General features: G+C 41.4%; 1 protein-coding gene across 10 annotated transcripts; it reads right to left on the bottom strand.

Moving 5' to 3' along the window:
* Positions 1–352: 352 nt before the first annotated feature.
* LOC149914105 (annexin A4-like) lies at positions 353–23279 on the bottom strand. Of its 10 annotated transcripts, XR_016460624.1 has the most exons (6): positions 21344–23279; positions 20981–21094; positions 20745–20835; positions 20002–20058; positions 16930–17077; positions 3255–5998 (listed from the first exon to the last, which is right to left on the bottom strand). XR_016460624.1 is itself a non-coding variant. In XM_090127678.1 (5 exons), coding segments are annotated over exons 1-5 (414 nt in total). In that variant the 5' UTR covers positions 21437–23257; the 3' UTR covers positions 353–648. The 10 variants fall into 10 exon arrangements, 8 of the variants coding, with proteins under 8 accessions (XP_089983804.1, XP_089983800.1, XP_089983803.1 ...); XM_090127678.1 differs by lacking the exons at positions 3255–5998; positions 20745–20835 and adding an exon at positions 353–650 and having other exon boundaries at positions 21344–23257; XR_016460623.1 differs by having other exon boundaries at positions 20002–20835; positions 21344–23262.
* Between the last annotated feature and the right edge of the window lie 1329 nt (positions 23280–24608).

Raw genomic sequence — 24608 nt, 5'->3', positions numbered from 1 at the left:
AAGAAAAGAAAAGAAAAGAAAAGAAAAGAAAAGAAAAGAAAAGAAAAGAAAAGAAAAGAAAAGAAAAGAAAAGAAAAGAAAAGAAAAGAAAAGAAAAGAAAAGAAAAGAAAAGAAAAGAAAAGAAAAGAAAAGAAAAGAAAAAAGAAAAGAAAAGAAAAGAAAAGAAAAGAAAAGAAAAGAAAAGAAAAGAAAAGAAAAGAAAAGAAAAGAAAAGAAAAGAAAAGAAAAGAAAAGAAAAGAAAAGAAAAGAAAAGAAAAGAAAAGAAAAGAAAAGAAAAGAAAAGAAGATTCTTTTCATCAGTCTTGAAATATAGTCTCAAATTCCTTTATCAAAAAAAAAAGCATGGCTGCCTGTTTTTCACTGTTTGCAGTACTGTTTTTGGCTAAAGTATCAAATAGTATAAAATTATTTGCCATAACCTGACTTACCTGTACACTGAGCTCCTGGTTTCAGTCACCATGATGTTAGTGGCAGATCTATGTGTGGTTGTTTCTAGGTGAGCACCTAGGGCCAGACCAGGCAGGTAGGTTAAGAAGACTAATCACCATGGTGGTGAGGGGCAGAGGCTGGGCCTCTTGACAGGCTGCGCCAGATTGCATGTTGTCCACAGTCCATGGGTTGGACATGCCTGGTCTAGCTGGAAAAATCCTGAAGGACAGAAACATAATGTGTTGGTGCGTATATCAGAAAACTCACTTTGCTTAATGGTGAAAGGATGTATGGACAGGCACTTAATAAACATAACTGCGAGCCTTGATCTCAACTGACTGTTGTTTAGTTACTGAATAGAAGATGTGTTGTGGATTTTGTGACTGGACAATGAAATAGAATGAAACATTGGTTCTGTTTGTACATACTTTCAGTAAAGAATAAACATCATGAAGCTTGCTTTTCTCTGACACTCAGATAACTTTTCTATCACTGCAAAAATGTTCCTGGAAATCATAGAATGTGAAAAGAAGCCTACATTGATGCTGTACATAAGCAGCCTCTTGATAGCAGTTGAGGACTCAGAACTCGTAAAAATTGACTCAGCAGATCATTTTGGTATCCCCTAAATTCCCAGACATTTAGGCATGGTTGTAGACATTTCTTTAGGCGCTTCACTGAATCTGGATGAAAAATAATATTTCAAGAATTACTTCAAAGTAAGCATTTTTTAAAATGCATGTCTGACATATGTTGCCAAAAACAAAGGCAACTTTTTTAACATAATAGCGGATAATGTTGACTACCTAAATTTGAACTGAAATATATATAATTTATTAATCATTTATATGTAATATTAATCATGTACAAAATGCTATAATGGAATTTTTTAAGATTCTGCTGCACTAACTGCACAATGGAATGTTTTTGTTTGTGTGTTTTTGAGAAGGTCTGAAAGATTTAAGTTACTTTCCACCATGATAACAAAAACTAGTTAGGATTTTTAGAAAGTTACAAGCAGTCACACAAGAAAATAGGCACACAATAGAAGCAGGCAAAAATAAGGAAGATGTAATTGAAGAATTTATGATAAATTTTATTTTTTATTTAATTCAGAACATGAAATGAATTATACTAATATGTTGTGCCAATAACAGTGGACGCTTCCGTAGAATATAAGTGGGGAAGACTCTTTTCTTTAAAAAGATCAACATTTTAAAGAATTATTTTTAAAGAATTTAAATTATTAGTTGTGAATAGAGAGGAGGAAATACTCATAGAAATAATAGCTAGGGCACTAGTTACTGGTCACAGGTTAAGTGGCTTTTAAAGGGTTTTATTAAACAAATCTATAAAATTTTAAAGATCTATATGTTTGCAGTCTTTTACTGAACTGTTTTTAAAAGAGAAGATTCAAAACTCACTAGAAGTATGCCTGTTCATTGAAATGAAATTCTGTAGCTATTACTTCTGGACCGTGCATCCAAAAAAAGTTGTGAAAAATTCTGTCTCATTCTTAAAAAAATGAAAATAAGAATATATCAAATTTTGTAGTATATTATGCAACTTTTACATGAATATTGGATTAACTTTAAAAGATAATCATTGCATCCCTCAGTTTTCCTCCCTGATTTTGAATAAAACCAAACCTAGATAAAAGCTTGGTCCAAATGATAGAATTTTTTCTTCTCAAGACCAGTTGAAGCTAAATTTTATCAAACATTTCTATATATACAACTGAACAAGGCAAGGAAAAATATTTTAAAACTCCTACACAATTTTTTTAGTTTCATGTCTTAGTGATTACAGTCTTCACAGATGCATATATTTGATTTTAGGAGGCATAATATGAGTAATTAATGATAACTCAGAAGTTGTCAACTAGTTAAGAAAATGCATAGGAAAGCAAATACATTTAAGAAAAGTCAGAATAAAATTAGTACTGTGGCAGTATTTGTTTTCCTGATGCTGGTTTTTTACATCCTATGAATTAAACTTATGCCCTTCCTCGTTCCTACTTTTTATAGGAATAATCCTTGGTCAATAGAAAATATATTTGCAATGCATACTGCACTTGCACAGGTTTTTATTCTGTTCAGATACAATCTACATACAACGTATCTGTTTTTTCCAATAGCTACTGGAATATATAATCGCTCATAAACAATGTTATGTTGTTTTTTTTTTTTTTTTTTTTCTTCATTAGGGGCTGATGTTATCAATTTTGATGGCCACGTAGTGCTACCATACAGATTCAGGAACAAGAAAATGAAAACATTGAAAGATGTCATCTCTCTGAAATTTAAGACCTCTGAAAGTGAAGGTGTAATTTTCCATGGAGAAGGACAACAAGGAGACTATATCACCTTGGAACTCAAGAAAGCCAAACTTTTTCTAAATTTAAATTTAGGTAATTTTTTTTTTTTTTTTTTTTGGTATGCTTTTGTGTCCTTTTTAACACTTGTTCTGGTTTCAGCTGAAATAAAGATGTCCTGGCTTTTGCTTAGTCATGGGAGCATGTCCATGGCCAAGCCAGGACAGGCCACTTAGTGGGAAAAAGAAGTCACCACTATACGCATGACTGCAAGGGGAGGGTGGAGCCAGGACAGGTGGCCAGAATTAGGCCAAGGGTTATTCTATAAAATATGACATGCAGAAGGTCATGACTACTACCCTCTGCTGATCTTCCACAGATGGGGAGGAAACTGCATCCCATAGTCTGAGGGGAATGAAGAAAGTCTTCAAGGCCTTGGGACAGTTGGTGAAAGGGTCTGGGGCACAAGTTATTTTCTCTTCCCTCCCTTCGTTTTCAGGTGATGACATGGGATGGAATAGAAGGATCCAGTCCATAAATGCCTGGCTACAAGACTGATGCTATAGGCAGGGCTTTGAGTTCTTTGATCATGGCTGGTTTTATAAGACACCAGACCTGACAGTAATACATGGAAAAGGTTTATTTCACAGTAGCAAAAGGGTTCTGGAACAGGAATTAGCAGGGCTCATCCAAAGACCTGTAAACTAAGTTTGAAGGGGGATGGGGATGTAGATTGACTTGGACTGGTGGAGAAGTGCTCTAGTATTGATGAAGGCCAGGACATGGGACAGACACCCCTTGAGGGTTGCTGGGCATTGGTTGGTATGGGGTAAGAACTTGCATTGCTGGCAGGCCACAGGTCAGCAGGGAGTTGTATTTATTGCTGTGGATTGGTCAGTAGGTAGAGAGTAATTGCACTGTGGCTGTATAAAGTATGCATTTATATATTTATAGTTGCATTTCTTCCCATTTTCCTCTTCTTTCTTAGTGTATAGTTTTTATCTCAACCTGCAATTCCTGTTTGGTTTTTTTTTTTTTTTTTCCCAATTCTCTCCCTCATTCCATCTGGGATGGAAAGGGGGAGTCTGGAGAGAGTGAATGGCTGTGTGATGTTTAGCTACGCGACAAGTTAAACCGCAGTTCTCAAAAGAACTTATATCCTTCTTTTTCTTCAGATATGGCAGGCCACATAATTTAATTTTGTGAAAATATTCATCATTCCTTTTATGTTGTTCTTTTTTACTTCCTGTCCTATGTCCCCCCACTTTGTGTGAGATAACATGAAAGTAAAATCAAAATGAAGATCAACAATATATTATTATTAGAAACTTGTTGGAAAGGATTGGTAGGGGATTGGGAGAACTGTATTTGCCTCAGCTATAATTTCATCTTCAGAAACTTGCAAAATTGTTGAGATTGGAAGGACTTCTAGAGGTCATCTCGTCCATCCCCCAGCTCAAGCAGAATCAGCTAGAGCAGGTTGCCCATAAGTACATCCAGAGCTTCAAGTATCCAGAGCTTCAAATATCTTCAAGAGTGGAAATTGTCATTATCTCATTTTAAGAACACAATCAAGTGGCTGTGTGAAAGAAAGATGCTGTTTTTAATGCTAGGGGAATAAGGATCACTCTTAAAAATCTGCAGCAAAAAAAGATTACTGTATGGGAAGCTACAGGCCACATGAGGTTCAGTAACCTTCCTACAAAGAAACAGAGCTTGAAGATAGGCAGGGAGAAGGTCCTGTTTGTTTTTTTTTAAGCTATACTATGAAGCACTGGACCCACTGAAGCTGGTGAAAATTCTCGGAAGGATCAATAACCTTCAGCAAAAAAGCAGTAAAGATCATTTGTAGGAAAATACTGTATTAAGCCATGGCAGTGTGATTTGCTAGAATGTGTTGTCAACTTGCACATCTTTACTGATTTTCAGGCATGCTCCAGGAATGCATTGTCTTCTCATGTATTTAAAACATAGAAGAATACACTGAGTTATTGGGCAGTGCAGCGATTTTTTAAACTTCTTGGTGAATTTGTCATTTGCTGCTTCACTTGAGATATATACTACCTACCTTTCTGGCTTACTTATGTCAGCCAGACTGCAGTGAAATATGACCTCTGATGAGCACAGCTACCCAGGCAAAAGTTTCCAGAAAGCACAGCAGTAAGCTGCAAAACTGTATTTACGTTAACTTTAATTGCCTCCCAGAAAAACTGCAGAATCACAGATGGCCAGGGTTGGAAGGGACCTCAAGGATCATGAGTCTCCAACCCCCCTGCCATGTGCACAGCCACCAACCTCCACATTTAATGCTAGACCAGGCTGCCCAGGGCCCCATCCAATCTGGCCTTGAACACCTCCAGGGATGGGGCATCCACAACCTCTCTTGGCAGCTGTTCCAGCACCTCACCACTCTCTCTGTAAAGAACTTCCCCCTGACATCCAACCTAAATCTTCCCTCTCTCAACTTAAACCCATTTTCCCTTGTCCTGCTGTTGTCTACTCTTTCAAAGAAATGACTCCCCTCCAGTTTGTAGGCTCCCTTTAGGTACTGAAAGGCTGCAGTGAGGTCACCCTGCAGCCTTCTTTTCTCCAGACTGAAGAAGCCCAGCTCCCTCAGACTATCTTGGTAGGGAAGGTGCTCCAGTCCCATGATCATCTCTGTGGTCGTCCTCTGGACCCTCTCCATCAGTTCTGTCTTTCTTGTACTGGAGGCTCCAGATCTGGACACAGTACTCCAGATGGGTCCCCACAAGAGCAGAGTGGAGAGGGACAATCACCTCCCTGTCCCTGCTGACCACCCCTTTTCTGATGGAGCCCTGTATACCATTTGCTTTCTGAGCTGCAAGAGCACTGCTGGCTCATGTTAAGTTTATCATCCATCAGGACGCCCAGGTCCTTCTCTGCAGGACTGCTCTCAAGGACTGCTCCTTTTACCTCATCTAGTGAAATGTGTCCCTACCCAGGGTGACACTTAGTAGAATGAAAAGGCTCTCACTGTGAGGGTGCTCAAACGTGGAACAGGTGACAGAGATACAGAGGATCTTCAATCCTCCCCAGATTAACCAGATATAAGTAAGCTTCACTGAATCTAACCTAAAGAACCAACAACCAATGCTTGCAAGTTGTATTCCGTTCAGAGGCTTTCCTCAGAAAACGAGTCAAAGAAGAGAAGCTATGAAGCAGCGGTGAAGGGACAGCTGTCCCACTTACCCCATTAGTCCAGTGGACAGTTCAATGGTACAATTTTCTGCACCTATACAAGGCATAGAAAAAAATGTAAGAAGTACCCAAGCAAAAGGGGTGCGTTGAGATCCTCTGGTACCATGGCAACACTGATGTCACCAAAAACAACACAACTAACTCAGTTTTCTTTAGTTCAGTAACAGTCTGTATGATTGTTTGCAATTTAGTCTTCATAGGAAACAGAATCACCGCTTTTCTCTCTACCTGAAGAGAATGTACACAGGGGTAAAGTGATGGGGGGACAGACACACTTATACATGCATCACTAAGCAAGAGCATCCGTAAATAAAAGCATGCTACATAAATGCCAGCTGTGGCTAAACAAATAGAATCATAGAATCACTCAGGTTGGAAAAGACATTCAAGATCACTGAGTCCAACGACCTAACCTTACTACCCTAACAAGCCTCTGCTAAATCATCTATCTGAGCAGCACATCCAAATGGTTTTTAAACACATCCAGGGATGCGATCTTTTAGGTAACAAAGAACTTTTTTATAGCTATAGTTTTATAAAGTTATTCTCTCAAGTTGTTCAATATACTTAGAACCAAAAGGGCAACTATGTACCATGAGAAATAAAGAAAACAAGGAGAGAGAAAACGAAGGAAGAAAGGAAGTAAGAACATGTTTATATTGAAAGAATTAAAAATCCACTACTTCAAGTTTCTGAAAAAGAAAAATAGAGATGTTACCATGCAAGGAATTAAGCAATAATTCTTTTTCCAGCAACCAATACAGAAATATGAAGTTCTGTTCGGAAAAATAAATGCTGAAAACAATTAATAATGTAAAAAAAATATTTATTTTCAGAACTTGCTAATTACATACATTCTTCTAAAAGTTTGAGGTTCCTTTATTAAAATAATTTTCTAATCTAGAAGTTATATAAGCACTTATGTGAAAAGGAAAGATTTATAGATTTCTCATGCAAAGGCTGCTCTGAAAGCAATGCCTTCTATTTTATTTTGTTGGCCCATGATATCAGAGGTAGATATCAGTAGTATAACAGTAGAGATTGAACGTTCCCACCAGTATCCCACTAGATTTTGTTGCCATGATGGCAGCATAGTGGCAGTCTGTGAAAATTATATCTGACACAGAAGTGCACATGAAACAAAGATATAACTGAATTCCTCCATGTGGAAAAAACAGCATCCATTGACATTCTTCAATACTTGATGAACATTCACAGAGATTTAACGGTCAGTGTTAGCATAGTGTGTTAGGTGGTGTGTTTCAGCAGTGGTGACAGTAATAGTGGATCAAATCTGCTGCTCCAGGCTTTTTTTTTTTTTTTTTTAAACAATACGCGCAGCATACAAGCCCTTCTTCAATCACCACCAAAAATGCATAGCTAGTCATGGTGACTACATTGAAAAATAATCTTCTGTAGCTTAGAACTTATTCTATTTAAATGGAAACTATATTATATAAGATTATGATGATACAATTTGATAAATGGGAAGCATTACTTTCAGAGCAAAGAAAATTTTTAAGGGAATGTATTTAAATCTTATTTAATTTATTGTGACGTTCTAAAAGATAAACAAAGTCCAAGTGTCCCATAAAAAAAAAATTAGTATTTCTAAATCAATTTTTCTGAAGGAGGGCCACAAAGATGATCAGAGGGATGGAACACGTCCCCTGTGAGGACAGGCTAAGGGAGTTGGGCTTGTTCAGCCTGGAGAAAAGAAGGCTGCAGGGTGACCTCTTAGCAGCATTCCGGTACCTAAAGAGAGTCTACAAAGAGGAGGGGAGTCAACTCTTTGAAAGGGTAGATAATGGCAGGACGAGGGGAAATGGTTTGAAGTTGAGGGAGGGAAGATTTAAGTTGGATGTCAGGGGGAAGTTCTTTACAGAGAGAGTGGTGAGGTGTTGGAACAGCTGCCTAGAGGGGTTGTGGATGCCCCATCTCTGAATGTGTTCAAGGCCAGATTTTATGAGGCCCTGGGTAGCCCGGTCTAGCATTAAATGGGGAGGTTGGTGGCCCTGCATGTGCAGGGAGGTTGGCGATCCACAATCCTTGAGGTCCCTTCCAACCCTGGCCATTCAGTGATTCTGTTATAACATCTGTACATTCATTGATTATACAGTATTCCATCAAAAAACCTTAAAAAATCTTTTAAAAATGAACTAGCAATACATACTCTTCTAAAGGAAATGCTGAATGATTTAAAAAAGTGTTCAAGTGTAATTGAAAAATGTTTGAGTATGCAACTGAACATTTTGGTGGGATATGTATGCATGTAAAATAGATCTTTTTTAAATCTGACTTTGATTATGCATCCACTGATGCATAACAAATGTACTTGTATGGGATACACATTGCTGTTGCAGATCACAAACCTGTGGTGCCTGAGAATATCCACCAGTAACTTCACTACAGCTAGACATTTAAAAATAATGGACTGCTCAATTTGCTGTGGTTTCAAGAAGTTGATACAAAAATAAAACATTTTTTGTATCAGACTAAATATATGTTAAAAGAATGAAAAATATATGTTAAATTTTAATATTTCATTTAAAAATTGTACCATTCTTAGGTGCCGAGTTGATGACAGGGCCTGCTGGGCTGCTGTGTGTGTCTGGGGTGCCCTGTGCTGGACAGCCAGAACCAAAATAGACCCATACCTATTACTGTTAACCACTAGAGATAAGAAATTAGCTGAAGTCTGTTCTCACTTACTTTCATACCAGAATAACAAACACTTGCAAAGAAACAATCACAACTATTTCTTCCTGGGGAGTAGGTAAACAACCCACACTTTAAATACTTATAAAAAAAAAAAAAAAGTTATTTTTGATCCTAAATCTGCAAAACTCTACTGTTTGAGGAGTACCATGGAGCAAATGAGGAAAATCACCACTTTTTATGATCTTCAAGATAAGAAGTCCCCTCTATGTGAAAACAAATAAGAAAAATAAAATTAAAAAAAAAAAAACATGCTAGAGAGTACATTAGAAAAGAATTAAGCTTTCAAACAGAGCATGTTTTCAAAGAGATCTTCAAATGCTTTCACAGTTCATTTCCCTCACTCTCCATTGTTTTAATACAAGTACTGAGACATGCACCTGTAATATCAGAAAAAGTAAATACCAAGCTATGCTTGCAGATGTTGAACTGTGACTATGCTGGCTGAAGATCAATTACATAGAAATTGTAGAAATATCCAGAATAAAAATATCTAAAGAGAAACAGAGAAAAAGAGGGTTGGATGCTTCGGATAACTCTTAAGTGTTCTATTCACTGTCACAAACAAAGCTACTAAGTTTACAGTGACTGCTGATAATTTTCTCACATCTGTGATTCTTTTTTTCTCCAAAATGAAAAACAATTTTAATTACAATGATTTAATACAGTTGCTACAAATATGAGAACATGATTAGACAAAACATATGCTTCAAAATGTTTCTTCCTATCTATCATTTAATATTTTTATGCAGTTCCATCACTTCTATGGTCATAGAAGTCCATCTTTTCATTAAGACAGTTTAGTGAACATTATTATTATGAGTAATAAAATATTATGAGAGGTTGGCAAAGAACCATTTACATGGATTATGAGACCACATAAGTATCTTCACAATTTAGGTGGAAAAAAAAAGTGTAAAAGAATAAATATGTATTCATATGTTTACATACATATGGACATATAGTTCATTCAGCATAGGGAGTTCCAGTGGCCATCAAGACACTTCATCAGTTTTTTGATCGTGAAGGTTTGTTTGTTTGTGAGCATAGGCTGATGAAACAAAATGTCCAGTATATCTATCTAGTGGCACTGGACAAAAGAAAATTGGTTAGGTTCCACACAAGTTAAATAGTGGCTTTCTTATCTACTTTAAATATTCCCTGTGATATTTTGATGTAATATATAGTTTTGGAGAGAATGGAGTTTCTGTGAAGTACATATGGCAACCATAGGAGAGAGTGATGGAGATATGAATAGTTGGTAGCAATAGCATGACAATGGCAAAGGAAATTACAAGTATCACAGAAATTTTTCTAATGATGAATACAGCTGATGAATGTGGAATTAATAGTGAAGAGGAACAATGGTTTCACTTAAAGTCACTACAGGCAAATAGGATTAACTTGTCAAAATCTGTTCAAGCTCTAATTTTTAGCACTTCAATATTTTCAAAACAGTTATTGTAAATATTCCTTTCAAATACTTATGGCTTAAGCCTTAACAGCATCTCCAAGTCTAATTTTTTTTTCTCTTGTAAATATTCACATGACCAAGATTTTGTTCACTGTACTATCTAAGGAGTAAATAATCTCCATAAAAAAATGTTCATTTCTTCATAAAATGATAAGGTCTGACTTGTTTATTTTTCTTCTTTTCTCTCCTTCCTTAAAAAGAAATCAGTCATACATCAGAATACTCTAACAGTAACATTTGACATAGCAAGATAGAACTAGTCCATGAGCAAAGGTATCAGTGACTCCATTCCACTCATGCCATAAGATTTCAGCACCCAGAAGTCCTCAGAAGATTATCTTAAAAAGTGCTGTCAAAGACTGTTCAATAGGAATGCTACTGGTTTTTTTGTTGTTGTTTGTTTGTTTGTTTGTTTGTTTGTTTGTTTTGTATGCATTAATCTGCTGCAGTATTGTGATTGAAGGAACTATTCGTATGGCAATGATTCTGCAGGAGCTTATTATGAACTTCAAAAATCAGTGATAAAATACAATATATATTGTAGTTGTCATAGGCTCCAGATGCCTTGAATTTGCTGATTGTCTAAAAAATTCATAAATGGGAACATGACGAGAGACATCTATCTATCATGTCTCTTTACTCTCTGTCTCAAAAAGAGCTTGAATATAAATATTCCATCAGCTTTGCATTAATGAATTCAGTGGATACTTTGCCTTCTGTAACATTACTTTCTTTCCTATGACTTGCTTTTTGATAAATTTTTCCTATGGTTTGCTTTCTGATAAATTATGTCACTGCAAATGTAAAGATCCTTTCTCCTCTTTTGAGTGTATTAAATATATTATATGTACCTGAAACTCTACAAAGGGGATGGGGAGCAAAATGCCTCCTATACTGTCAGAAAAGAGCAAGTCTGACACTGCCTTATGACACTAAATATGGACAAGTCTCTGGAGCTGGACAACATGTATCTCAGAGTCCTGAACTAACTGACTGATGTGGTTGCCAAGCTACTCTAAATCATTTCTGAATATTCATGGCTGTCAGGTGAAGGTCCTGGCAAGTGGAAAAAGGAATCATCACTCCCATTTTTAATAAAGGGAGAAAGGAAAATCTGGGAGACTATCGACCAGTGAGCCTTACCTGTGCCAGGGAAGATCACAGAGCAGAACCTCCATGAATCTACTCTAAGGCATGTGCAAGAAAGGGGAGGGGGGTGATTCAAGAATGCCAACACAGCTTCATCAAGGATAGACTATGCCTGACCATAGAAGTGCTCAGGTTGGAAAAGACCTCAGAGACCATCAAGTCCAACCACAACCTAACCAAACTTACCCTAATTCTAACAACCCTCTGCTAAATAATGTCTCTGAGCACAGTAAACAAATGGTTTTTAAACACATTCAGGAAAGGTGACTCAACCCTGCCTCTGGGGAGCCTATTCCAGTGCTTAACAACCCTTTCTGTAAAGAAGCTTTTCCTGATATCCAGCTTAAACTTACTCTGGCACAACTTGAGACCATTTTCCGTCATCCTGTCACCAGTGAGAAGAAACCAACCCTGCACTTGCTGTAAGCACCTGTCAGGTACTGGAAGAGAGTAATAAGGTCTCTCTTCAGACTCCTTTTCCCCAGACTAAACAGCCCAATTCCTTCAGTCGCTCCTCATACGGCATATTTTCCAAGCCCTTCACAAGCCTTGCAGCCCTTCTTTGGACCTGCTCGCACCCCATGTCCTTTCTGTATTGAGGTGCCCAAAACTGAACACAGTACTCGAGGTGAGGCCTCACCAGTGCTGAGTACAGGGGCCAAATTACTTCCCTAGTCCTGCTCACCACACCATTCCTGATCCAAGCCAGGATGCCACTGGCCTTCTTGGCCACCTGGGCACACTGCTGGCTCGTATTCAGCTGACTGTCCATCAATATACCAGGGTCCCTTTCTGACAGGCAACTTTTCAGCCACTTCTTCCCAAGCCTATAGGGTTGCCTGGGGTTGTTGTGACCAAAATGCAGGACCTGACACTTGACACTATTGAATCTCACACGGTTCACCTTGGCCCATCAATCCAGTCTATCCAGGACCTTCTGTAGCACCTTTCTCCCCTCTGGCAGATCAACACTCCCTCTCAATTTGGTGTAGACTGCAAACTTACTGAGGGTGCACTCAATCCCCTCATCAAGATTGTTAATAAAGATGTTAAATAGAAGCGGCCCCTGTACTGAACCCTGGGGGACACTGCTCATGACCAGCCGCCAACTACATTCAACTCCATTGATCACAATTCTTTGGGCTTGGCCATCCAGCCAGTGTTTCACCCAGCAGAGCATACATCTATTCAAGCTATGGGCAGCCACCTTCTCCATGAGAATGTTGTGAGGGACAGTGTCAAAGTCTTTACTGAAGTCCGGGTAGATCACATCGACAGCCTTACCTTCATCCACTAAATGGCTCACCTTGTCATAGAATGAAATCAGGTTTGCCAAACATGATCTACCATTTGTAAACCCATACTTACTAGGCCTGATCCCTTGGTTGACTTTTAATTGGTCCATTATGTCTCCTGAGATTATCTGTTCCATAATCTTCCCTGGTACTGAGGCGAGACTGATAGACCTGGAGCTACCAGGATCATCTTTCCGTCCTTTTTGAAGATGGGTGTCACATTTGCCAGTCTCCAGTCCACTGTGACATCCCCGGTTAGCCAGGACTGCTGAAGGATGATGAAGAGTGGCTTGGAAACCACATCCACTAACTCCTTCAGCACTCTAGATGCAATCCATCTGACTCCATGGACTTTTGAGCATTCAGCTTCTGGAGCAAGTCCAAAACCATCTCATCATGGATTATGCAGGGCCTATTCTGTTCCCCATCCCTATCTACCAGTGCAGGAGGCTGTGTTCCCAGGGAGTAACAAGTCTTACTATTAAAGACTGAGGCAAAGAAAGCACTTAATACCTCAGCTTTATCCTGATCCTTGGTCACCATGTTGCCCTCGGTGCCCAACAAGTCATGGAGGTTCTCTCTAGCCCTCCTCTTGCTGTTGATATATTTATAGAAATATTTATTGTTGTCTTTTATCTTAATGACCAAGCTCAGTTCTAACTGGGCTTTGGTTTTTCTAATTTTCTCTCTGCACAGCTTCACTACATATCTGTAATCGCCTGGAACAGCTTGAAAAGCGGGCTCATGTAAAATCAAATGAGATTCATCAAACCAAAATGTAAGGTGTTGCCACTTGGGTTGGAGCAATCTCAGATATGTGAACAGACTGGGAGAAGTACTCAATGAGAGCAGCTCTGTCAAGTAGAACTTGGGGGTCCTAGTGGATAAAGAGCTGGATGTGAGCCAGCATTGTGCACTTGCAATTTGGAAGGCCAACAGTATACTGGACTGCCTCAAAAGAAGGGCAGCCAACTGGGTAACAGGAAGAAGTTGTCCCCCTCAGTTCTGTTTTTGTGAAGTCACACCTGAAATACTGTGCCCAGGTCTTAGGCCCTGAAGACAATAAAGATGTGGAGCTGTTGGAATCAGTCCAGAGGGCAGCCACAAAGATGATCAGAGGGCTGGAGCACCTCTCCCGTGAGGTTCAGGAAGTTGGGCTTGTTTATACTGGAGAGGAGGATTGTTTTTCTGGGGAGACCTCATTGTGACCTTCCAATACTTCAGAGGAGTTTATGAACTGGCAGAAAACCAACTTTTTTCATGGTCTATTAGTGAGAACGGGCAAGAATGGTTTTAAATTAAAAGAAAGGAGATTTAGGTTAGATGATAGGAGGAAATTTTTTATTCACTGTGGTAAAGGACTGGAAAAGGTTGCCCAGAGAAGATGCAGATGCTTTTTCCCTAGAGGCATTCAGTGCCAGTCTGGATCAGGCCCTGGGCAACCTGATCTAGTGGTTGATAACTATGTTCATGTGAGGGCATTGGAACTACATGATATCTAAAATCCCTTCCAACATAAGTCATTCTATGATTTTAAAATGAAAGCTACAACTCCCGTTGACTACAGTATATATTTTTTTAATGTTAAATATTTTGTTTGCTTCTCTTCCCACACAGTTAAAATCTTTTCTAAATTTGACATCAGCACTTATTCACAGAGAGAAATGTAAAGAACATTTTCAATCTTACTGTAGAGGGAGCCTTTAATTTATTTATTTATTTATTTATTTATTTTTGTGACTTCCAAGAGATCTATTAGAAAGTAACGTCACAGATCTCATCTGCAGTTTCAAACATAGAAAAATCTCAAAGCAAGAAGGCAAGCAAATAATTAAATGAATAAGAGCACCTTGAAAGGAAATATTTTGTAATTTTACAAACTTCTCTAGGGAATAGATGTCATCTCTAATTCTCTTTTAAAGTTGAACCTTTTTTTTAATTCACATTGCTGTGTAAGGAAGAATGTGGTTTCCATTTCTGACACACAAAAAATAATGTGTATTTTATCAGCATACTCAAGAAAAATAAGAACAAATCAATATGGCAATTAATGACCACGTATTTCAATATGTGGTTTAATGAGAGTTCTTAATACTCTGAGACTAATAACCAGATTGCTGTATTGTGCAATGAAATATTTTTTTAAGCACTAAGTTTATGACTTTCCAATTAAACCTTTACTATGAGAAAATGTGCAAGTTCTACATCTGAAATATGTTCTCAAATATTCTCTAAATAAAAGACTGCATTCAATATAAACCTACAAACTTGAAGAAAAATATATGATTGTAAGGTATTAAGCAACCTTTTGCTTTAGGTAATGTTTCAAAAAATTTTCACAAATTGGATTAGATGCCCATGTTTTAATCAGGCTTAAAAAATTGCTACTTATCTATACAGTCAGTTTCTTCACTGACAGCAGGATTAATCTGCAAATCTCACTGGTTAATGACAATGCTTCAATATATAATACTAATTATAGGGCTAAAAACTTTGCTCCTGCTGAATTCCGTATCTATGGAACAATGTAACTTTACATAAGTTGCTCCAAATAATGCATTTGAAAACAAGTTTGGAACTCTCAAACATTATTCTGTTTTTCCAAGAAGTCATAAGACAGTGAACTTTTCTTCTCAACTGCGCTGCTGCTGTCTACTGGTTTCAGCATACTGACTCAAGGACAGCCTGATTCCTGCTTCTAAAATCTACACAGTATTTTAGGAGAGGTTTTTTTTGTTTCTTTGTTTTGTTTGTTTGGGAGGAGAAAGAAAAAAAAAGTTCCTATAGACATATAAATGTAAAACATTATTATTAATGTCATTAACAAAATACTGAAATAACTTATAATACTAGCAGTTCAATGCTTCTCTTCGAGGAAAACAAAAGGTTAGGTTTCTTACTTCAGTTGTCTGTGAAGACAAATTTTATCAGTATTTTTTTAGTTGATTCATTATTTCCTTGATAGATGTGTTTTATTTTTCTCCAGAAATATGCAGTCTTTCAAGCAGACAACTTTTCATCCAGTGACAGAAATAATTTTGTTAGCCAACTATGCTTTTCCTCACATTTAGTTTCAGACTCCAAATTCATCTTGTAACGTGCTTACAGTGCATAAGATATCAATTTAATTAAAAAAAAAAAAAAGGAAACAAAACAAAAACCTAAAACCTTTTGCTTGTAAATATTTTTGGCTAAAAAAAAACAAACAAAAAAAACAAACAAAAAAACCTACAACTTAAAAATATTTTCTTTTTTTTGTTGTTGTTTAAAAAAGTGTTGGATTAAAAAAAAAAAAAGTTGGTTTCTGTCTCCATATACTTGAATTTGTATAGTAGATATACTTAAATGTAAAAAAATGTAATCATGATGTGAAATCAACCATGTTATAGTGTTGGCTACACTTAAAACAGCATATAAAATATTTTAGTAGAGTGAAAGCACATAGCCAAGTCAAAGCAACAGAAATCACAAGATATTTTTGCTAGTTAATTAACATAATTGCTAGTTACCATGACAAAGTGTTTCAATAGGTCTTAAATCACTTGATGTCAATGGAAGAGTCTTCAAGATAGGTGCTTCTTAACTTGTTCTAACATTTTTTATTTTTTTTTTTAAGATAAATCTCAAGTATTTATTTCCCCTAAAACACCTACAAGAATACTGTACTAAATTTGCATAGAAATAGGACATCAGACATTTACAGTTTGCAGGCATGTGGACTTCACATAAGCACCCACAGGATCAAATTCAAGGAATGGTATTTAGAAACTACACTTGCTTTTCTTAAAACTTGATCTGTTGTGCTCTTAACCACTTGCACCATTGCTCATCTCGTTTTTTTTTTTTAGAAGAGATTCTAAAGTTATACTCAAATATTAAAGGAAAAATCTCCGAAAAACATGTCATATTTAGACAAGGTGAGCTTCTTCAATTGAATTTTTACTTGTTTTATTTTTATCTTTGTCATCAGGCAATGAATTATGTCTTGTTTCCCTCTCAAGACCCAGCATGAAATGTATCTGAATGCTATCTTTTCCTCAACTGGTCTATTCAAGTCTTCTGCAAAAACAATTTTGAAGATCAAAAGTAGTGATTTCAAAGCACTCTTACTAATTCTAATGCTGTATTTCCTATAGAAGAGCTAACTAGAAACTCAGAATAAAGGATACAGTAAATATTAAATTAAGCTCCAGTTATTACAATTAGTAATCCTGGAATATCTTCATGCATTTTAGCAAAAAGCACTTGAGATTCAGATTTAATCTGAAATTCAAAGACAGTTTCTATTTAGATTTTTTTTTTTTAAAGGAATATAATGGAAAAACTTACAGTAGGAGCAGCCGTAGACCTCAATTCTTAACCCAATTTGGCCTTCTCCATTCCAATCTAAAGGAACTATACGTACATAGCGAGCAATGACTGGGTGTTGCAAATCATGTCGGACCACACTATCAGAGTCTGTGTTTCCAGGAAATGCCTAAGGGAAAGAATAAGAAAATTATTTTATTATTTCTATCTCATACACTGTAAAGATTCTGTTATGAAGGAAAATTTTAGGTAGTGAAGACCTCCGAGTGACTAGTTAGCACTTAAGTTTGGTTAAAATGTTTTCTTTGATACTGAGCAAATGAACAGTGGTTTTAAAAAGTTTTGTAGTGCTCACAACACAAACACTGTAGCACTGGAACCTCGTGCTTTCTCCACAATAGATACAGTAAATTCAGATAAGAGCTGCTGCTAGATAAGAAAGTATTTTGCATCACTGATCCATTGCTCAGTTACTAAAACATTTATAAAGATGTCCAAAAGGGTTGTTCTGTGACAAGATACCCATCCTCTAACAGATTACAAACAGCAGTCACTGTCTTGTAAACAGAAACACTGATATATCCTATTTCCTACAGCAGACCCTCCAATTTCTCAAATTTCCAGGAATACAAAGATCTTTCTTTATTTTTTATGTACTACCTTCTGGAAAATGAGCACACAGTTTCTCTCCTAACCATAGTTACCTCCCACAGCAAAATCAGCTCTTTTTTGACTTTGGAAGTCAAAAAAGTACAAAACACAGTACTCTGTCATGGTTTTATAATTTTGTTATCGGTATTCCACACCAAACATCATGTAAAGCACGGGTAATTAAAGAGTTAATACTCCAGTTCCGTGGACTGACAACTTTCTGGATGCCTGGTTCTCAGAAGAAAGGAAGAACTACACATCCCAGGGGACTTCATGTTCAGAGAGGAGGATAAGCCATGGGAGGGAGTCATGGGATCTTGCTCTCTGGCTCTCTTGCTCACTGCCTAGCAGTGTGTGGGTCTGCTCCCCAACCGTGTGCCTTCAGTTCAAAGTAGGCCTTTTAGTTTCGGACACTCTCTCTCTCTTATTTGATTTATTAGCCTCAATTTCAATTATATTATATTATATTGTGTTATCTTGCATTCCGATATCATGTTTAGTAAAATTAAGTTTTCCTCCTTAGATTGTTGCTGCTGTTCTGGTTTCTGGGCCCAGCTCCCATCTCCCTTCCCTTCCCCCTTTTCCGTCCTGTTTTTGGGACAGGGGGCCTATGGGCTTGCTGCCCCCTGTCGAGGGCACACGTTGATCTAGATAACTCCGTGACAGACTCTCAAGTAAAATTTAAAAATGACTGAAGTAAATTCAGTGCTTCTTTTGTAATTTTGTACCTCTTGGTAAAAGATTTCATAGTACTCTGCTTAAAAGTAAATGATACCTATCTGTTAACATAACAGATTTTATTGTCTTTTCATCTCATGCACAAACCATTTGTTTTCTAATGGTAAATGTTAAAGATTGCCATTTAGTTATTTTCAGCATTTTCAGAGAAACATCATAAGTCTTCATGAGTAATTTTCAATAAAACGAGTATCTTGGAGCAGTAAACAAAGAAAGGTGATCTTTGCCACACAAATAAACCCATATAGAATCCTATAATACATTCAAGTACTGGAAATAAAAAGAAATGAAGAAACAACTAGGCTGTAAATGTATCTACTGCAAAATATAGTCATCAAAATTTTGTAAAGCCAAAAATTTAGGTTGACACTTTGCATATAGATACAGCACTAGATATTTCAGATGAGTATCCATCTTGTATACTGCACAGTAGATCTAGGTGTAGGTAAAGATTCACAGAACCCTTTCCTTGATGAGCTAAAAAAAAATAATGCATGTAATATTTTTTATAAGGTTGGTTGTTTGTACTGCTGCAATTATTGTGCTAAATAATGATGAAGACACTCGTGGCTTCATAGTAAAACTTGTTAGGTACAAAAATTAATGCCTGTGAAGCACTTCCATATTTGAGTGCTAAGCATTTATGAGAAATACAATAGTTCTGTATTCTGAGCTGAATAGCAGACAGACAACAACAAAAAGCACAGGCCGAACAAGAACTAAACAATCTATTGAATAACTGCCTACCATCTCAGATTTAATGCTGTTATGTCCGTGTTAGCAATGCCTCTGTACCATCAAAAACTATGGCAGAAAGTCACAGAGGTTCAAAGGACCGCTTTGCAACAAGCTCCTCGTATACTGCATGAACATTCTTTCATCCCTGCAGCACTCTCAGCTAAATCAGGATCGCCCCACAGAAATAATTCATTTTCACTGCTAACAGTCTTGCGAATTGGCCTACCACAGCTAGTACCATTTTCAAGACCTGCTGCTTTGTGCTGCCAATCAAGTTTCTTAGCTCCTCTCCCCCCTGCCCCAATGGCAGTCACACTTCATGATCTCTGCTTTCCATGCTGGAGCTGCAGCCAGTTGGACTTCGGTTTCTCAAGTCCCTTTCAGTCTCAGGAGGGAATAAAACAGCCAGAATGGAATGGATGCAATGCGGCTCTCTCTAGGACACCTGCTGCCTCAGAAGAGTTCACATCTACTGGACAGCTACAGAGCTCCTACAAAAGCATCACACACAAACAAGGAAGGAAAGAAAAACCCAGGACACTGTGCAGGGGTCCTACCTCTCACTAGGTGATACCTGTTCCGTGTACAGAGGATGGACATAAACTGCACCTCATCTGTTCCCCACTTCTTCTCCCCCGCTTCGTACAGGCACTTCAAGACATTAGGGGTGACAAAGTAAGGCTCATGGAGAAGACTGGGCGTACAGGAGATCTTAAATCCCTTGCAGCTAGAGCACTGCTGGCGCGTACTTGTCTAGATCACGGATATTTTCCAACAAGCACCTACCAGGCACGGCAACCCACAGCCAAAATCTCATTGCCCCTGCCAAGTAGCCAGCCTGTCGAGAGACCTCTCGTTAGAGACTTGCAAACAAGGCTAAAAGCATTATTTCCATTTCACAGGCTGGCTTCTCTTCACCATGCATCACCTGCTCAAGAATAGATTGGGAAGCACATTACTACGCACCTGAGCATCTTGCTGAGCATGGGCATCATCCACATACATTCCTTCATCTCTGTTTCCCTGCAAAGACACAAGGATAGAAGACTCAGTTCACCAGAGCATCTACTGGAAGCAACTCCTGAGAATTCCCCACTCATGAAAAGCTGCTGGGGATGGATAATGGAGTCCTTCAAAGGGAACACTAGCTTACAAATGAAATGCAGCTCAGATGTACTTTGGGCTTCCTTCTGAAACGAGCAGCAACCCACTTCACTGGGACATTTAAAGAAGAGCCCACAGCACTCATGCACACCCAGAGTCAGAGTTCCCTCCCCGGAGAGGCTGGGTTTGAGGAGCAGGTCATGGGACACACAGGGTGAGAAAAAGCCAGCCTGGAGCTCCTCACCACTGAGTGCAGAGCTGTGCCCGCAGCTCTGAACATTCACCCCCTTCTCCCCTCAGCTTGGCTCACCGTTGCGAGGGACACGAGGACCCTTCGAAACATGGGAGATGTGTCAGATACGATGCCATCCTCAAGGGAGCAGCCATATTCCAGCAAGAACACACACACAGCACCCGTTAGGAGCAGGGCCACCACCTGGGTGCTGCCCACAACATTTGCCAGCTGTAACCTAGCTAAGTACAGAACTGTGCCCAGGGCTCCCAGCAGCACTGCAGCACTCCAGCCATCATCATTAGTGCTACAGCCTCCAATTAAGAAGCGCAGACAGAAGGAAACTGACAAGAGAGCCTTTCGCACTCCTTACGAAGCTTGTAGTTCTCATTAATGCGACAAATCTCTCCATTGGTGCGAGAAGCCAGAATTTCCATTGGGCAACCTTCATCTGCTCCTGCTCCCTAGGGAATCACCAAGGCAAGACTTAAGATACCAGCACCTGCTTGTGACGTGCAACCAGGTTTCTTTAAGAGAGAGAAGACATGCATAACAAAGCAGTAAGTCCTTGGCCAGAACTTAAGCAATACAAAAGGAAGATTTCCAAACCTTCACAGCCCTCCTTAGTTCGTGCACGTCATACATGGTGGTGGGAGTCATCACCCCAATGATCACCCTCTCAAAATTCCCACTCAGCTCCGACTTCAAGTCATCAATCAAATCCTAGAAGGCAAAGAGGAGAAAGGAGTTGGCAGAAGGGACGGCCTTTGAGGACAGAGGAACTGAGCTGTTCAGCACTCCTCTTCAGGCTCCAACCCTCCTTGCATCAACAACTGCTCTGAACTGAACAAGAACAAAACAACCTTGGTCAGGTGAAGTCTCTGCCGACCTTTCTCTTGTAGAGATTGGGTCGTTTTTCACTTTGCGCCCAAGTGACACAACCACGTTCATGCATCTCTGCAGACCACCCACCCTGCCAGTAGTGCTCTTAGAGGTGATCAGAACTTGCTGACGCTGGGAAATATTTAGTTTGGTCAAGACGTCAGTGATGGCATCTTCATCCATGCCTGCAAGAAACAAATGGAAGCTAGTCAGGATGCTTGCACAAGGATCAGAAGTGCCCTCTGGTCTTGTGCCACCTCCAGTCCCTCACACAGCCGGCTCTCAACAGCTCCAGGACTACATCGATGCACACAAAGCTGCCAGGACCCAGGCCACCAGAGCAGCTGCATTTTGGGACACGAAGGGCAGTTCTGTTTCCACTTTCCAACAATTTTTAGGGCAGTTGTGCAGCAGAGCAGTGCAAGCAGCTATGCTTCCCTCTATCAAACCACCAGAGCAGCCATTCGCAGTGCTGGGGAAAAAATAAAAGTTGACCATGGAGGGAGATCAACTTAGCAAAGCCCTTCATGGCCTTCCTGAGAGCCTGCGCTTCTTGCTCAGCGCTGAAACTTGAGACCCCCTCGATTGTTGCCTAAGGCCACAAGAAAAGGATTTAGCAAAGGCAGACCGACGCACGCAGAGTTGAACTGGAAAAAAAAAAAAGAAGACAAACATAAAAGATGTGAACACAGAGATAGTAAAACTCCACCCACACAACTGATGCTTCTCTCTCACTTCTGTCTCACACGGCAGCCTGTTCTAGTGGGACTTCCCAAGCATATCAGAAAGAAGCCACGGGGGCACAACTGCATGGAGAACATATCTCCATGCTGCTGCCCACGGAGTACCTGGTTTCCAGTGAAACAAAAGCTGGACCACCCGGCATCTGTGTTCAGGCCCACCAGGCCTTCTTCCTAGCAGTTCTCCACGTCAATCATAAAGCAATGCGCTCCCATCATAGCCCTAGTCCTGACTTCTCTTGTAGCAGGTAAGGACCAGTATTCTGCACCATTCCTTTTGCTCTGCTCGGCACTGGGGAGGCTGCAGCTGGAGAACAGCGTCCAGCTCTGGGCTCCCAGTACAGGAGACAGCTGGACATGCTGGAAAGAGTCCAACACAGGGCTACCAAGATGGTGAAGGGACTGGAACACCTCTGCCATGACAAGAGGCTGAGAGAGAGGGGGCTGCTCAGCCTGGAGAAGGGGAGCTCAGGGGGATCCCACCCACGGCTGTAGAAGTTCTGCACAGAAGTTTGTCCTGATATCCAACCTAAACTTACCCCATGCCTGTGTGTCCTGCGGAACCCCACAGATGTGACAGTGGGCTGCTTCTCAAAGGAAACCAGTGCTCGGCGTCGGGAGCGGTGGAGGAAGCAGCTGATCCTGCCAATAACGCTGCCATCGCGCGTCCCTCCCCGGGACTCCCACACCTTCCTCTCCCCAGCCCGGCTCGGCTCCTCGCAGGCTGCAGACACTGCTGAGGCACTCGCGCTCCAGGCCGTCATCTTCTTCCCGTGCCGCCGGACCGCTCTCTGCAGCGCTGCGCTGAGCTCCTGCTGCTGCACCAGAACCGCAGCTCCCGTGCTGACGGACGGCGGACCTTCGTGCCGGCACCCACAGCACGCGGCCCCCGGGCTGCTGGCGGCACGGCAGGATGCTCCCGTCCCCGCCTCCCTCCCACCGCCCCTCGGCTCCGGCATCCTCCCGTTATCCGCCTGAGGAAACGAAGGCCCCGCACAGGGCTCTGGACGGGCTGACCGACGGCTGATGCCAACGGAACGACGTTCAACACCGCCACGCGCCGGTCCCGCACTTCGGTCACGACGACCCGAGGCATCTCTGCAGGCCGGGGGCAGAGCGGCTGGAAGGCCGCGCGGAGGAAAAGGATCCGGGGGCGCGGGCCCCGGAAGCGGAGCGGGCGCGCGGAGCGGGGCAGCGCCGCGGGCAGCCGGGCCGGGGCCACGCGGGACGCGCGCGATGATGACGCAATGACGGCGCGACCGCGGGCGCAAACGACCCCGCCGGGAGCGCCCGCCCCGTTCCGCGGGCCGACCAATAGGAGAGCGGGAGAGGCGGGGCCGAGCGCGGGCTCTCCGCCAATGGCGGCCGCGGGATTCCGTGCCGGGAAAGCGGCGCTCCGCCGCCCCGCGTCCCCGCCGCCGCCCGCCCCGCGCCTCGGGGCCCCGTCCGTCCCGCGTCAGAACGGAGCCGTCCTCCGGAGTCGGCGTCGCGGCGGGGCGCCGCCGGCTGAGAACCGGCGGCTGACTGCGAGCGGCGGGACGCCCGGTGTCCGGGAGCGGCTCCTGGCCGAGCCGGGCAGCCCCGAAAGAGAGGGACCGACCCCGCCGATCGAGACGCGTCGGAGCCCGGCAGAGTCGGGCGGCCGCCTTCGGTTCCGGCTCGGCTCGGCTCGAACGGTCAGCAGCGCCGTGCTGAGCCGCTGCCCCGCAGGCGGAGGACTCGACTGCCGTTTTCTGTATTCACGTCTGTCCGAGAAGAAAGCTGGCGGCGCTGGCGCTGACCAGGGAGAGGGAGGCCGGGGGCCGGAAAGCTCTCGGGCTGCGGCTCCAGGGCAGGCAGAGGAAGTCACGGCGCCGGTGACATCAGCCGGGCTGCTGGGACCTGCGTGCTGTCACGCTGCGTTTCCGTGACGACGGCGGGCTCTCCCCGAGGAGCCGAGGGCAGCTTTGCTGCTGAGTTCGTTACCCGACGAAGCCCGACGCGGGGGGGCTGGGCAGACAGTCTTGCCAAAGAGGCCCGTGCTGCAGCAAGATTGACAGCACGACGCCTTTTGTTCCCCTTGAGCCCTGGCCAGGCTTCGGGGCGAAAACCAAGAGGAGAAAGAGGGCAGCGGCTGTTCCCTCGGACTGCTCCGTACATTGGTTTACTGTGTGCTAGAAAGGCTGGAGCTGCTTGCAGCGGCTCTGGACGCCTCACTCGTGGGATGGATGCATTGCTGTGCAACTTCCCCATGGCTGGGAGAGGTTCTTCAGATCCTCCCTGCAAACGGGGCTCCCCAGTGACTGCGGATCTGGCTGATGGTAAAGTGCTGGGGCAATTGGTCGTGGATCTTTCTTCACCACTGTGCTCACGTGGCAATGAGTAGGCCCACTGCCTTGCTTATTCCCTTTACTGCTAAGCTTCTCTTTTGGCTATAGACGCTGCCAATATTACTGTTGGTTTTATTTTGTCATAGGCAGTAAAATAAGCCTATCCCAAAGACGTTGGTGTCTTTGTTGCAGCTGTTGAGCCCACCGATTGGCACAACAGCATTAACACATGATGGGCACGTAACTTGGACATCAGGAACGTGACTTCAAAGGCTTCAAAGCATCGGGAATGTCTCCTTTGGAGAG

This window comes from Phasianus colchicus, chromosome 31 (assembly GCF_987193195.1).
Source record: "Phasianus colchicus chromosome 31, bPhaCol1.hap1.1, whole genome shotgun sequence".
NCBI lineage: Eukaryota > Metazoa > Chordata > Aves > Galliformes > Phasianidae > Phasianus > Phasianus colchicus.
This window is presented reverse-complemented; position numbering and strand designations above follow the sequence as displayed.

Excerpts from the sequence above, each read along its gene's own strand:
- LOC149914105 (XM_090127673.1), bottom strand. The coding sequence starts at position 21,436 with ATGGATGAAGATGCCATCACTGACGTCTTGACCAAACTAAATATTTCC. Across the intron at positions 20,059-20,980 it reads AACTAAGGAGGGCTGTGAAG|GGAAACAGAGATGAAGGAAT; the intron begins GTTTGGAAATCT and ends GTGTCTTTGCAG. Across the intron at positions 17,078-20,001 it reads ATGCTCAGCAAGATGCTCAG|GCATTTCCTGGAAACACAGA; the intron begins GTGCGTAGTAAT and ends TCTTTCCCTTAG.